General features: G+C 35.9%; 1 protein-coding gene across 2 annotated transcripts; it reads left to right on the top strand.

Moving 5' to 3' along the window:
• Positions 1-114: 114 nt before the first annotated feature.
• On the top strand, positions 115-12,656 carry LOC123679112 (probable multidrug resistance-associated protein lethal(2)03659). Of its 2 annotated transcripts, none has more exons than XM_045616492.1 (12): positions 115-361; positions 416-495; positions 2,581-2,811; positions 4,297-4,460; positions 4,545-4,811; positions 6,020-6,176; positions 6,321-7,592; positions 8,840-9,224; positions 9,527-9,677; positions 9,732-9,956; positions 11,124-12,070; positions 12,433-12,656. In XM_045616492.1, exons 2-12 carry the CDS (start codon positions 419-421, stop codon positions 12,463-12,465), a joined length of 3,909 nt encoding a protein of 1,302 aa, XP_045472448.1. In that variant the 5' UTR covers positions 115-361; positions 416-418; the 3' UTR covers positions 12,466-12,656. The 2 variants fall into 2 exon arrangements, with proteins under 2 accessions (XP_045472448.1, XP_045472449.1); XM_045616493.1 differs by having other exon boundaries at positions 410-495.
• The last annotated feature ends 84 nt before the right edge of the window (positions 12,657-12,740 follow it).

Here is a 12,740-nt window from a genome sequence, read left to right as displayed (position 1 = left end):
ATATGCAAACACTATTCTCATCTCAAATATTGATTTACTTTTTTTCGAATTTCGAGAACTGTAAATTATCTCAAGATTCAATTATTTTCCAGTTATGTCAGTCGCGTCGTTGAGGTAGCAACGTAAAATACAGTTCTTCTAAACGTGAACACAACTTTCCATAATTCTGATTGTCAACTGAGGTGTCAATCAAGTTGATCTAGCATAAATCTTATGAAAACTGTGATTAAGCAAAGTAGAGAAACTTTAATAGAACATTAATTGAGCAATCGAGCAAGCATGATGTCCTTTTATAATTGCGATAATTCATTCCTCATGACAGTGTTGTAGAGATGATAACTCGTAATATGATTCTCATATAGTGCGGGGGTTAATGTACATATTGGATGAACTTACTATTACAGTCTAGTTTCAGGAGATGGAAGAGAAAAGATCTGATAAAAGAAAACAGAATCCTAGAGAGACTGACAATTTCTTGTCGAATCTCTTCTTCATGTGAGTCTTTTTTAGTCGTATTTCCGAACAACATTTGAAATATTTTTTTTGCAATTTCTAATAATGACACTCCAGAATCGTTTGGGGAAAAAAATTTTACTCTGCTGTTCTGAGCTCAGGAACTATAACAGCTATTCCCAAGTATTGGTTGGAATTAAATAAAAGAAAATATCTCAGAAATTTGGCGATAAATAATCACGCAAGTGAGAATACTATTGGCCCTGGTCTTGAATGGTCTAATGTTTTAAACTAAAGATCATATCTTGAAAACCGATCGAGATTATTGTACGATTTTATTTATTGTTTTCCCAAGTTTTCTGTCTTCTGCAAATTTACGGAATTACTGATCATTCCAAAGATGGTCCGAAAAATGTTAAGAGGTTCATTTATTCAAAACGCATGGCATCATTTTTTTTTTGCTTGTCAGATACCCTTGTGAGAAGTCTTCATTTTTTGTTGAGATATGTTCTGCCAAAAATTTTCAAAATGTTTTGAATTTGTATGGTCGGCAGTATACTTTCCACGCATACAGTTTCAAAGGGATAATATTACGCAACTTTACTCAATACCCACTAATAACTGATATCAATTGAAGATAAGCCATTTCAAAGAAATCATCAAGATATTTGGAAACATTCAATTTTAAAAAAAAGAAATGGAGACCACGCGGAAAAAGCAACATAATCTGAGTTTGAAATGACTGCATATTTTCAGCTGAAAGGGTCTCAACGATATTTCTCGCATATATGATCTGTCAACAAAAAATTGACTTATTGACATCTTTTAAAGGAAATTTTCAAAAGTGTAGGGTCTTTCGGATCACCTGTAGGGTGAGACTTCATTAATGCTACGGGGAAAATAACAAAATAGGTTTAAATAAATGTAATAAAAGGAAATATATGAAAAACGTACCTAAAAATTACAATCACAGTCAAAACAAACTATTGAATGAGTGATTATCATATACAGAGTGGCCATTTGAAAACGAAACAGACGAGATTACAGACGAAATAAAGTTTTTCGATAGAAATGCTCGGACAGGTCGATTTCTGTTTCGAGGGGGACAACTTAAGATGTAGGTTACGGACGCATAGCGCTTCAACCCTTGCTGCTACAACCCCCACCCCCAATTTTTGAATAGGGAAGATGGGGTGAGTGATACCTCAATTTAAAGGTATTTTTATACTGATTTCAGCACAGTAATTGTTTTTTCATTTTATGCATTAGTTCTCATAATATTCATGCGTTAGTTAGTTAGGAAGGAAGCCACAGTCATGGTTGTTTTGAAGCTCAAAATGTCGATTTTTCACAAAACACTACAAGTGCCGTGAAAACACCACTTCATATTCAAATACTTACTTAAGAATATTTCGAGAACTAATGCATAAAATGAAAAAACAATTACTGTGCTGAAATCAGTATAAAAATACCTTTCAAATGAGGTATCACTCACCCCATCTTCCCTATTCAAAATTTGGGGGTGAGGGTTGTAGTAGCAAGGGTTGAAGCGCTATGCGTCCGTAACCTACATCTTAAGTTGTCCCCCTCGAAACAGAAATCGACCTGTCCGAGCATTTCTATCGAAAAACTTTATTTCGTCTGTAATCTCGTCTGTTTCGTTTTCAAATGGCCACCCTGTATATGTCATGTGTTCAATATTTATTATGGATGGAGGAATTGATGATATCTATTCAACAAATTTCCATATACTTGATTTAGATCTTGAGTATCGGTCCTGTAGTTGTCTGTTTATTATTTTGCGTTTCATGTATACATATTTATTTTTTTAACTATTTTGTGACTTTTTCTTTATTGCTTTCATGGGGTCTAAATGCATAGACGAAACGTTGGCTTAATCCAAATTAGTCACCTGATTTCAATGTTTTTAAACTCTGTAATTTGAATCCATCAGATCCTAAAAAAAAATATTCTTGGAGCCTGGTAACACATAACCATAAAATTGGGATCAAATATTGTTATACAATATTTTATACCGTTTATAGTTTTGGAGATATGGATGTCTTAAATTTCTATCTGAATATCGGAAGGAAGAATATTTAAAACTTCACTGGTTTTTTTTTTCAGATGGACCTTACCAATTTTTGCAAAGGGTAATGCGCGAGACTTAACTGAAGATGATCTCTACAAACCTTTAAGAGACCACAGGTCGAATATGTTAGGTAATAAGTTAGAAAGAGAATGGATGTTACAAGTGAAAACTAAACGAAAGTCACTAGTTAGGGCTCTATGGAATGTGTTCAAATCTGAAATTCGTTTCTACATTTTGATTAACTTTTTCCTGGTATTTGCTCCCAAGTAAGTATTGAAAATAATTCAGAGGAAATTGAAATGAGACACATAAATTCAATTTTCAATTTTTTTTTGTATATTTCCTAAGATATCTTGCTAATAGCTGACTTTTTCTACGGATGTTCCAACGTTTATTGAAATTATAGAGCATAATTATGGTTTTCAATAACATGTTTCCGAACAATTATTGAGCTCATTGTCTTTGAAGGATTCAGGTAGAAAATATAATCTATTGACTGTATGACCTCTTTTGAAGGTTGTTAGCACAGGTTAGAAAGGAACACACCGTATATTTTTTCGAATGTGAAGTAGATTAAGATGTAGAATATGATTCATAACCATTTTTTGGTTATAGATCGCTAATACGATTTGTAACCATTATCGAATATGGAATTGAACTTTGAAAATTGTATAAATGACCAAATCTAACAACACCAAAGAACAATGCTCTTAATAGTATCTCATATTAATGACTGTTCACATCTTGATAACTCAAAAAAGTGATGATTATCCAGGATAACGTTTTGTATTTTTTAACAATGGAGAACAAATATATATAGCGTCAAAACTAGCCCACAGAAAAACTTCTGTCTATTGAAATTTTTGTTTGGAATGACTTGGACTATAACATATTCAAAATTTGACAGGTGGCCACTTTCCCTTATGGAGTGAGAGGTATCCTTTTGTGAAGATCTGATAGATAGTCTTTTTATTATATGAATTATAAGAATTGTACCATATTCGAAAATAAGTATTTATAATCATTATGAGAGACAGGTGAAAGATGTAGACGAATTCAATTTTGGAGTGAAGAGTTCATTTTCATTAGACGTGAGCAATAATGTTTTAAGACTTCATATGAAACTGGTATTGAAGGTCGTCAAGTGATGATGAACTCAAGTTTCAACATATTATAATTCTTCGACAATCATCTAGGATTGATGCTAACAACCAGTGTTGTAACTACACTATGATCAAGGAGGCCAATGGCAAATCTATTGAATGGAATCCCAGTGCAAATCTTAACGTTAAAAAGGAAGATTTGAAGCTTCAAACTCTTCATACAAGGTGTCGCAAACTGAGGTTCATATGTACAAAAGCCAGTTGTATGTAGCTCCATACTATTGGAACTATGTTCTTTGGTTATAGATCTTTGTGCAAAATCCGGTGTAGTGATGATCTATTCCCATTCAAAGCACTTGATTGCTTTCGAATGGCGAGGTAGGGATCTTCACGAACAGATCCGTTTCACGTTCTCGATAACATTTGGCGCCAGGGTTTTGATTTTGATTTAATTGGTCTCCTCAAACTTCTTCATCCATTGGAATGAAAACTCCGAACATTGAAGAAATTTCTTTGGGTTATAGTTGCAAAAATATCATTCTGTTATCACCTTCAAAAGATTTCGGAATACAGCTCAAAGTATTATATATATATGAATATATAAATTGAATATTTTAATTCGATTCTAATTTTCTATTTGGGTTTCAGATTATGTCAACCAATACTCTTGATGCAGGTTTTGAATTACTATGTTCCTGGACAAACAAGTATAACTGACTCTCAAGCTCTTTTGTACGTAATTGCCATAATACTAATAATATTTGTTGGATCCATATCTGGCCATACATACGTGATGGGAATGATCCAATTGGGTAAATATCATGAAAGAATAAAGAGATTCTTCACAGTACATATACAATTTTCACCATTGTTTCCTCACTATTATTACATTTCAGGTATGAAATTGAGGGTAGCGATTTGTTCTTTAGTATATAGAAAAATTCTCAAGTTCAACAAATATTCCATAAATGACACATCAACTGGCCAGATTGTCACATTACTATCCAACGATGTACGTATGTTTGATTACATTATGTTGGAGGTTTGCCTGTTAATAATAGCACCTTCAGAACTTATAGCAGACACTATACTACTATATTTTCTACTTGGAAAAACCGCCTTGGTTGGAATTGCTTTCGTTATTATTTTCATACCTTTACAGAGTAAGTAAAACCGAATCGTACAAATGTTGTACGGGGTGTCCCAAATTCGAGCATTCAACTTTTTTCATTTCGAGATGCTTTTAGTGAGTATCTAATTTGGGACATCTCGTAAATTAGTGTCAGATATTGAGAAGCAAATAATTCGAATATTTCAAATATCCTCTGGCGGAAAACTAATATTATATACAGGGTGAGTCCTTGACTTGTAGAGGGTGTTTTTTTTTAGAGCTATAGAACTTTAAATTGCAATAAAACAACGATGGATTATTCGATTGACATGAATTTTATTTATCTGCAAGATAATCTTGTGGCATTAGATTTTTAATATGATTTCTGGCATATGACCGCCACGGCTGGCTCGGGTGTAGTCCAATCTGGACGTTTAATTTTCGATGACTTTTTCCAACATTTGTGGCCGTATATCGGCAATAACACGGCGAATGTTGTCTTCAAAATGATCAAGGGTTTGTGGGTTATCCGCATAGACCAATGACTTTACATAGCCCCACAGAAAGTAGTCTAGCGGTGTTAAATCACAAGATCTTGGAGGCCAATTCACAGGTCCAAAATGTGAAATTAGGCGGTCGCCATACGTGTCTTTCAATTAATCGATTGTGGCACGAGCTGTGTGACATGTTGCGCCGTCTTGTCGGAACCACAGCTCCTGGACATCATGGTTGTTCAATTCAGGAATGAAAAAGATAGTAATCATAGCTCTATACCGATCACCATTGACTGTAACGTTCTGGCCATCATCGTTTTTGAAGAAGTACGGACCAATGATTCCACCAGCCCATAAAGCGCACCAAACAGTCAGTTTTTCTGGACGTAACGGTGTTTCGACATACACTTGAGGATTAGATTCACTCCAAATGCGGCAGTTTTGTCTGTTGACGTAGCCATTCAACCAGAAGTGCGCTTCATCTCTAAACAAAATAAAATGGACGTAGTGCGCGATACGTATTCCGCGAAGAATCATTATTTTCGAAATAAAATTGCACTATTTACAAGCGTTGTTCAGGCGTGAGTCTATTCATGATGAATTGCCAAACCAAACTGAGAATAAATCACTTGACAGCTGTTAAATCGGTCGCCATATTGAACAGGAATACCAACTTAAAGTTATATACCTCGAAAAAAAACACCCTATACAAGTTGAAGACTCACCCTGTATAGTTATAGCTTTCAAATAATCCTCTTTGTTTTAGTGTACAATGGAAAACTTTCTGCGAAATACAGATTGAAGATAGCAAGGAAAACTGATAAGAGAGTTCTTCTTATGAATGAGATCATATCAGGTATACGTGTTATCAAAATGTATACTTGGGAGAAACCTTTCTCCAAGTTGGTGGAAATTGCTAGAAGGTATGCGTTATATAAATATGTACCTATTACGAATCAGTCAATGAGATTTGATAGGGGGGGCAAGACCTTTGACGATATGGGTATCATTCATGATCATCTAGGTCCCTAGGCCAGATTATGATGAGAAACATTTACTCTTTACAGGTTGGAAATCAAACAAATACGAGGAGCAGCATACGTAAACGCCTTCATGCATTCATACAGTATGTACATGAGCAGAACAGCACAATTCATGTGTATCCTTTTCTTTGTATTGAACGGTCAAACACCAGTAGCCCAATACGTCTTCGTCATAACTTCCTTCTACAACAACTTGACAAAAACTGTGTCAGTGAATTTTCCAGATGCGATTTCCACATTTGCCGAATGTTCAGTGTCCTGCAAGAGAATCGAAACCCTTCTTGGTCTTGATGAAATAGAACCAACACCCTTACTCAAAAACGTACCATTGAAAAAGAATCCTTGTGGAGAAAACGACGATTTTGTACTGAAACTGTCCAATGTGTCTGCTAAATGGAATGATAAAGAAGTAGCCGAAAATACTCTTTCTGGCATAAATTTAGAGATGAAATCCACGAATAAATTTGCTGTTATCGGTGTGGTAGGCAGTGGAAAGAGCAGTTTGATGAATGTGGTCTTGAAAGAACTGCCTATTCATGAAGGAAACATAAATATTAACGGCAATATATCATACGCTGCCCAGGAGTCTTGGCTGTTCAAAGGAAGCATCCGTCAGAATATCTTGTTTGGGTCTACTTTTGATCCTGATAGATACAAAGAGGTGGTGAAGGTATGCGGGCTACAAAAAGATCTGGAACTGTTCCCGTTTGGTGATTTGAGTATAGTAGGCGAGAAGGGAGTGATGTTAAGTGGTGGACAAAAAGCCAGAATAAACCTAGCCAGAGCTGTATACAGAGAAGCTGACCTGTACCTATTCGACGACCCTCTGAGTGCTGTAGATACTTTGGTGGGTAAGCAACTATACGAGCAGTGCATATGTGGATACCTCTCCAAAAAGTGCGTTCTTCTCATAACACATCAACTCCAATATCTCAAAACCATGGACCGTATATTTCTAATGGAGAACGGAACTTTTGTTCGTTCTGGTACTTATCAAGATCTACAAAAGGACGTCAGCAGTCTAGTGAAGTATCTTGGACATTCTTCGGAAGATGACGAAGACGAGAAATACGATTTGGAAATAACAGATCATGTTGACTTGAATGATAAGGAAGCGGAAAAAGAAGAATCTCCAACGGATATGAAAGAGATCATGAGTACTGGAGCTATGTCTGCTAATGTTTACAAGCAATATTTCAAAGCCGGAGGCAAGTGGTACATCTATGTTCCGGTTATTTCGATGTTTCTTATAACTCAGATCTGTGCTTCTTCGGCCGATTACTTCATAACATTCTGGTGAGATTCTTTTCATTACTGTGAGTATCAAGATCGACCAATTTGATTGATTTTAATATAAGTTCTTTCTGTTCTGTTCGAGTTGAATGAACAAAAGTTATTGGGGAGAAATTGAAGATTTTTTATCATGATTGCATCGTAATCGTTGTTATATGGCAAAAGTGGGAAATATCAAAATAATTCTTTTCGTATCTTAGTAGTTGGAAAGAAATGATCTTCAAAATTTAATCTCTCCATTGAATACAAAATGAATTTATATCCCAATGACTTTTGGGATTCGTCATCCAGACCCTCAAAATAAAATTTTCCTACAACTGCTATGAAAAGTAGAGTATTCTTCATAGCTTACTCAATTTCAGCACTATGTATTGCTCATACTGTGAGAAATATTATTTCTCACGGCACTTTACCCACATCTCGCTCGGTAGACCAATGAAATTGGGCTTTTGAGTCGTTTCTATGGAAACGCAATAAATTAGCACATTCTGTCAACGAAGGCCATTTTGATTTGAATCAAGTCCATTACTTGAATTATTGAAATTTGTGCAGTTGTAGGAAAAGTATAGTGTGCAACATGTGGAGAATAGTTATTTATAATACAAGTGCAGATGGCATTGATATTCTTCCACGAGTTCAAAATTCAAAAACGAGCCACGAAGTGGCGAGTTTTGGAATGAACGAGTGGTAGAATGAGCCTTCTGTACGAGTATTATACATTATTTTCTCTAATTCATTGCATTTTCATTGAAATTAATGAAATATTTCCATAAATATAATTTAGTGATTTTTGCATTGAAAAATGTTGGTTGGCAGAACTGATTTCTTTAAGGCAATTTGATGAATTGACAGATAAAGCCGTAGCGGAAAGTTCGGAGTGCCAACATAGAATAATAAAATATAACCATGAAAACTGTGCGTTTCTGACATATTCTCGCACGATTTTGTTCTACAAGATGTGGAAGAATGAACGGAATAACCACAGAATTAGAGAAAGTACTTTTCTCGCTCGTGTGTTTGCGGCGCTCGTCTTTCAGGCTCGTGCCACAAACTTCCACACTCGCGAGAAAAGTTGGACTTTCCCCACTTGTTGCACAATATACTATTTCAGTTTGACTGGTAAAATTGATTTGACTACTTACTTAATTTTTTTTTTAATCATCACATTGGAAAAGCCTTTCATACAGTTACTACAGTTAAACGAATGTAGAATAAACAGAGGTCATTATTGGAGTTCAGAATGTTTTCAGGGTAAATCTAGAACAGTACAAGGCGAATGGTAGAAACAAAAATTCAAGTAACATCACGGTAGATCAAATAAACCGTTCTAATGATACTCTTTCTGGAAGGACCTACTCCTATTCACAATCCATATTGAGTACAGAACTTTGCATCTACATTTACACCATTTGTATACTAGTACTGATCGTTTTGTCGTTGGTTAGATCGACAGCATTCTTCCAGTATTGCCTCAGCGCATCCACTAGTTTACATAACAATATGTTTCGAGTGATTGCGAAAGCACCAATGCGATTCTTCGACACAAATCCATCAGGGAGGATTTTGAACAGGTTCACGAAGGATATAGGTGCTATAGACGAGCTGCTTCCAGTCTTGTTGTTGGACACTATCGAGGTGAGACATTCAAAGCTACTTGTAAAGGGTAAATCAATAAAAAAGTGAGAGTTAACAGTTGTGTCTTAGGGGAGCAGCTCGTAGTAGATAATATCCTGTCAATCCAACCAAACAGACAGTAATACCATCCGTACAGATATTGGCAAAATAGAGAATTTCTTTTTACTACACCTAATAATCATAATAACTCATATAACTTCTTAGACTTTTAGAAGAACTCTTTGAAACTTGAGAGCTAGCTTTCGCTCACCCTGTAATGGTTAAGACAAGGATTGAGAAATTTATTTTGCATTTTTTTGCAGATAGGTATAACTGTTATAGCTGTCTCAATTATACTCGCGTCCATCAATACATGGATGCTGATACCAACAATTGTCATTATGGTCCTTTTCTATTGCTACAAACAATATTATATCAAAACAAGTAGAAGTGTTAAACGGATAGAGGGTACAGGTGAGTGATGTCCTGAATACCAGCTCTAGATTCCAAAACATCCATTCATTTCAGCTAGAAGTCCTATATTTTCCCATTTAGCAGCATCGCTTCAAGGACTAACAACCATAAGAGCATTCGAGTGTCAAAACAAGTTAATCGAAGAATTCGATAGTCATCAGGATATGCACACCTCAGCCTACTATTTATTTTTATCCTGCAACAGGGCGTTTGGACTTATACTCGATATGAATTGCATCATTTATGTGGCTATCGTCACAGTATCAACTTTCTTCACAGGTTAGAAATTAATAGTAAATCAATTTTTGTTAATTTATTTTGTGATATACCATCAATTAGCCAATAGAACGAAATTGCATCAGAGTTAGCCTATTGAAGGGAGGTTTCAGTTTTGGGAAGAGTTTCAGAACAGAACGATAATGTCCCTATGCTTTTGGTGTGTCATGGTGCCAAATCCATGAGTTTCTTCTAAACAAATAATCTATATGATAATATAATAAAGGGTGTTTTTTTAGAGCTATAGAACTTTAAATTGCAATAAAACAACGATGGATTATTCATTACATTTTAAATAAGATTTCTGGCATATGACCGCCACGGCTGGCTCGGATGTAGTCCAATCTGGACGTTCAATTTTCGATGACTTTTTCCAACATTTGTGGCCGTATATCGGCAATAACATGGCGAATGTTGTCTTCCAAATGGTCAAGGGTTTGTGGCTTATCCGCAGAGACCAATGACTTTACACAGCCCCACAGTAAGTAGTCTAGCGGTGTTAAATCACAAGATCTTGAAGGTCAATTCACAGGTCCAAAACGTGAAATTAGGCGGTCACCAAACGTGTCTTTCAATAAATCGATTGTGGCACGAGCTGTTTGACAATTCAGGAATGAAAAAGTTAGTAATCATGGCTCTATACCGATCACCATTGACTGTAACGTTCTGGCCATCATCGTTTTTGAAGAAGTACGGACCAATGATTCCACCAGCCCATAAAGCGCACCAAACAGTCAGTTTTTCTGGATGTAACGGTGTTTCGACATACACTTGAGGATGAGCTTCACTCCAAATGCTGCAGTTTTGTTTGTTGACGTAGACATTCAACCAGAAGTGCGCTTCATCGCTAAACAAAATAAAATGGACGTAGTGCGCGATACTTATTCCGCACAGAACCATTATTTTCGAAATAAAATTGCACTATTTGCAAGCGTTGTTCAGGCGTGAGTCTGTTCATGAAGAATTGCCAAACCAAACTGAGAATAAATCACTTGACAGCTGTTAAATCGGTCGCCATCTTGAACAGTAATGCCAACTTAAAGATATATACCTCGAAAAAAAAAACACCCTTCATAACTCTCTCTGAATTGTTGGTATTTTGTTTGGAGCAAAGTAGCAAAGTTTTCTCCCCCTAGCTGCGCTAGTATTTTAGCTTGTCTTCTGTTTCAGCTTCTTTTGGAGGAAATGTTGGCTTATCAATCACTCAAGCAATGGGTTTAACTGGCAGAATGCAGTGGGGTGTTCGACAATGGAGCGAGGCAGAAAATCAAATGACATCTGTTGAGAGAGTACTGGAGTATAGTAACCTTGAATCCGAGCCAGATAAAACGAAAAAACCTCCTAAAGGTTGGCCACATAAAGGAACAATTCAATTCAAATCTGTATCGATGAGCTATGCACCAGGAGAACCACAAATCTTGAGGGATCTGAGCTTTTCCATCGCAGCTAAGGCCAAGATAGGAATAGTTGGACGTACAGGCGCTGGAAAATCTTCCATAATTTCGGCTATTTTTAGATTGACACCTTTTGAAGGCGAAATACTCATCGATGAGTTGGACACTAGTAGTATTTCTCTTGAAAGTTTGAGGTCCAAGATTTCCATCATTCCTCAAGAACCATTCTTGTTTTCTGGAACTCTGCGCGACAATTTGGACCCGTTCAAAGAATACGACGATGACACTTTGTGGAACGCATTGAAGAAAGTCGAGCTCAAGACTTTGGTAGCTGAAAGTGCGCATGGTCTAAACTACGAAGTTTCAGAGGGCGGTAAAAACTTCAGCGCCGGCCAGAGACAGCTGATATGTCTTGCTAGGGCTATTGTAAGAAGGAATAATATTTTGATAATGGACGAGGCCACGGCAAACGTAGATCCAAAAACTGACGAGTTGATCCAAGCTACCATAAGAACGAATTTCGATGAATGCACTGTCCTGACAATTGCCCATCGTCTCCATACCATCATGGATTCAGATAAGGTTATGGTTATGGATTCTGGAAGACTCGTGGAATTTGATCATCCCCATACTTTGTTGAATAACATTGGAGGGATATTCCATTGTTTGGTAATGGAGACTGGTAAAGGAATTTCAGATAATCTGAAGGAAATAGCAAAAAAGGTAATTATTTCATGATGGATTAATGTAGGGCGAATACTCCTTGAGTTTACATGGTGTCCCAAATTCTCGAGAACTATAAAAAAAGAAACTAGAGAAAAAATCTTCAAGAACCCACAATCTCCTTTTTCTTTATGACTTTCTTCCTCTTTTCAATAGGACTGTGTCCTGTGTTTTTCTGCCTTCTTGTGTCCTTTGTATCATTGTAATCAAGTCAAATATAGAGTGTCCGATTCAATTAGAAATGAATCATCGTTTCAGAGATATAGAGAAGAGTTGTTTTTTTTAAATGAGTCAACCTATATACGACTTGATTACTATTACTCTATGTTTACTAGAATTAGAAATCTCCCTAATTTTTACAGAATTACTTAAGAAGAAATGCCGTCAGTAGCTGATAAGGCCATATACTACTTAGAAGAGATTATGGAGAACTCCTGTTGCTGTTGATAGTTTTAAGTTGGATTTTACTCTAGTGTTGATTGAAAAGAATTATTTTCGGTGAACGATATACATCACATGCTTTTAACACATAATAAAAAAGGAAATTTAAAAAAGGAAAGTTAATATTAAATTATTTCAGAATGCATTTATTAATTTATCTGCAACCTCAGTAGATATTCACGATAACAGAGGTTAACATGAATTATGGCTTGGACATTCTTATTCAAAA

Source organism: Harmonia axyridis, chromosome 4 (assembly GCF_914767665.1).
Source record: "Harmonia axyridis chromosome 4, icHarAxyr1.1, whole genome shotgun sequence".
In the NCBI taxonomy this organism is placed as follows: domain Eukaryota; kingdom Metazoa; phylum Arthropoda; class Insecta; order Coleoptera; family Coccinellidae; genus Harmonia; species Harmonia axyridis.
Note: the sequence above shows the minus strand (reverse complement) of the source record. Positions and strands in the feature narration are given on the sequence as shown.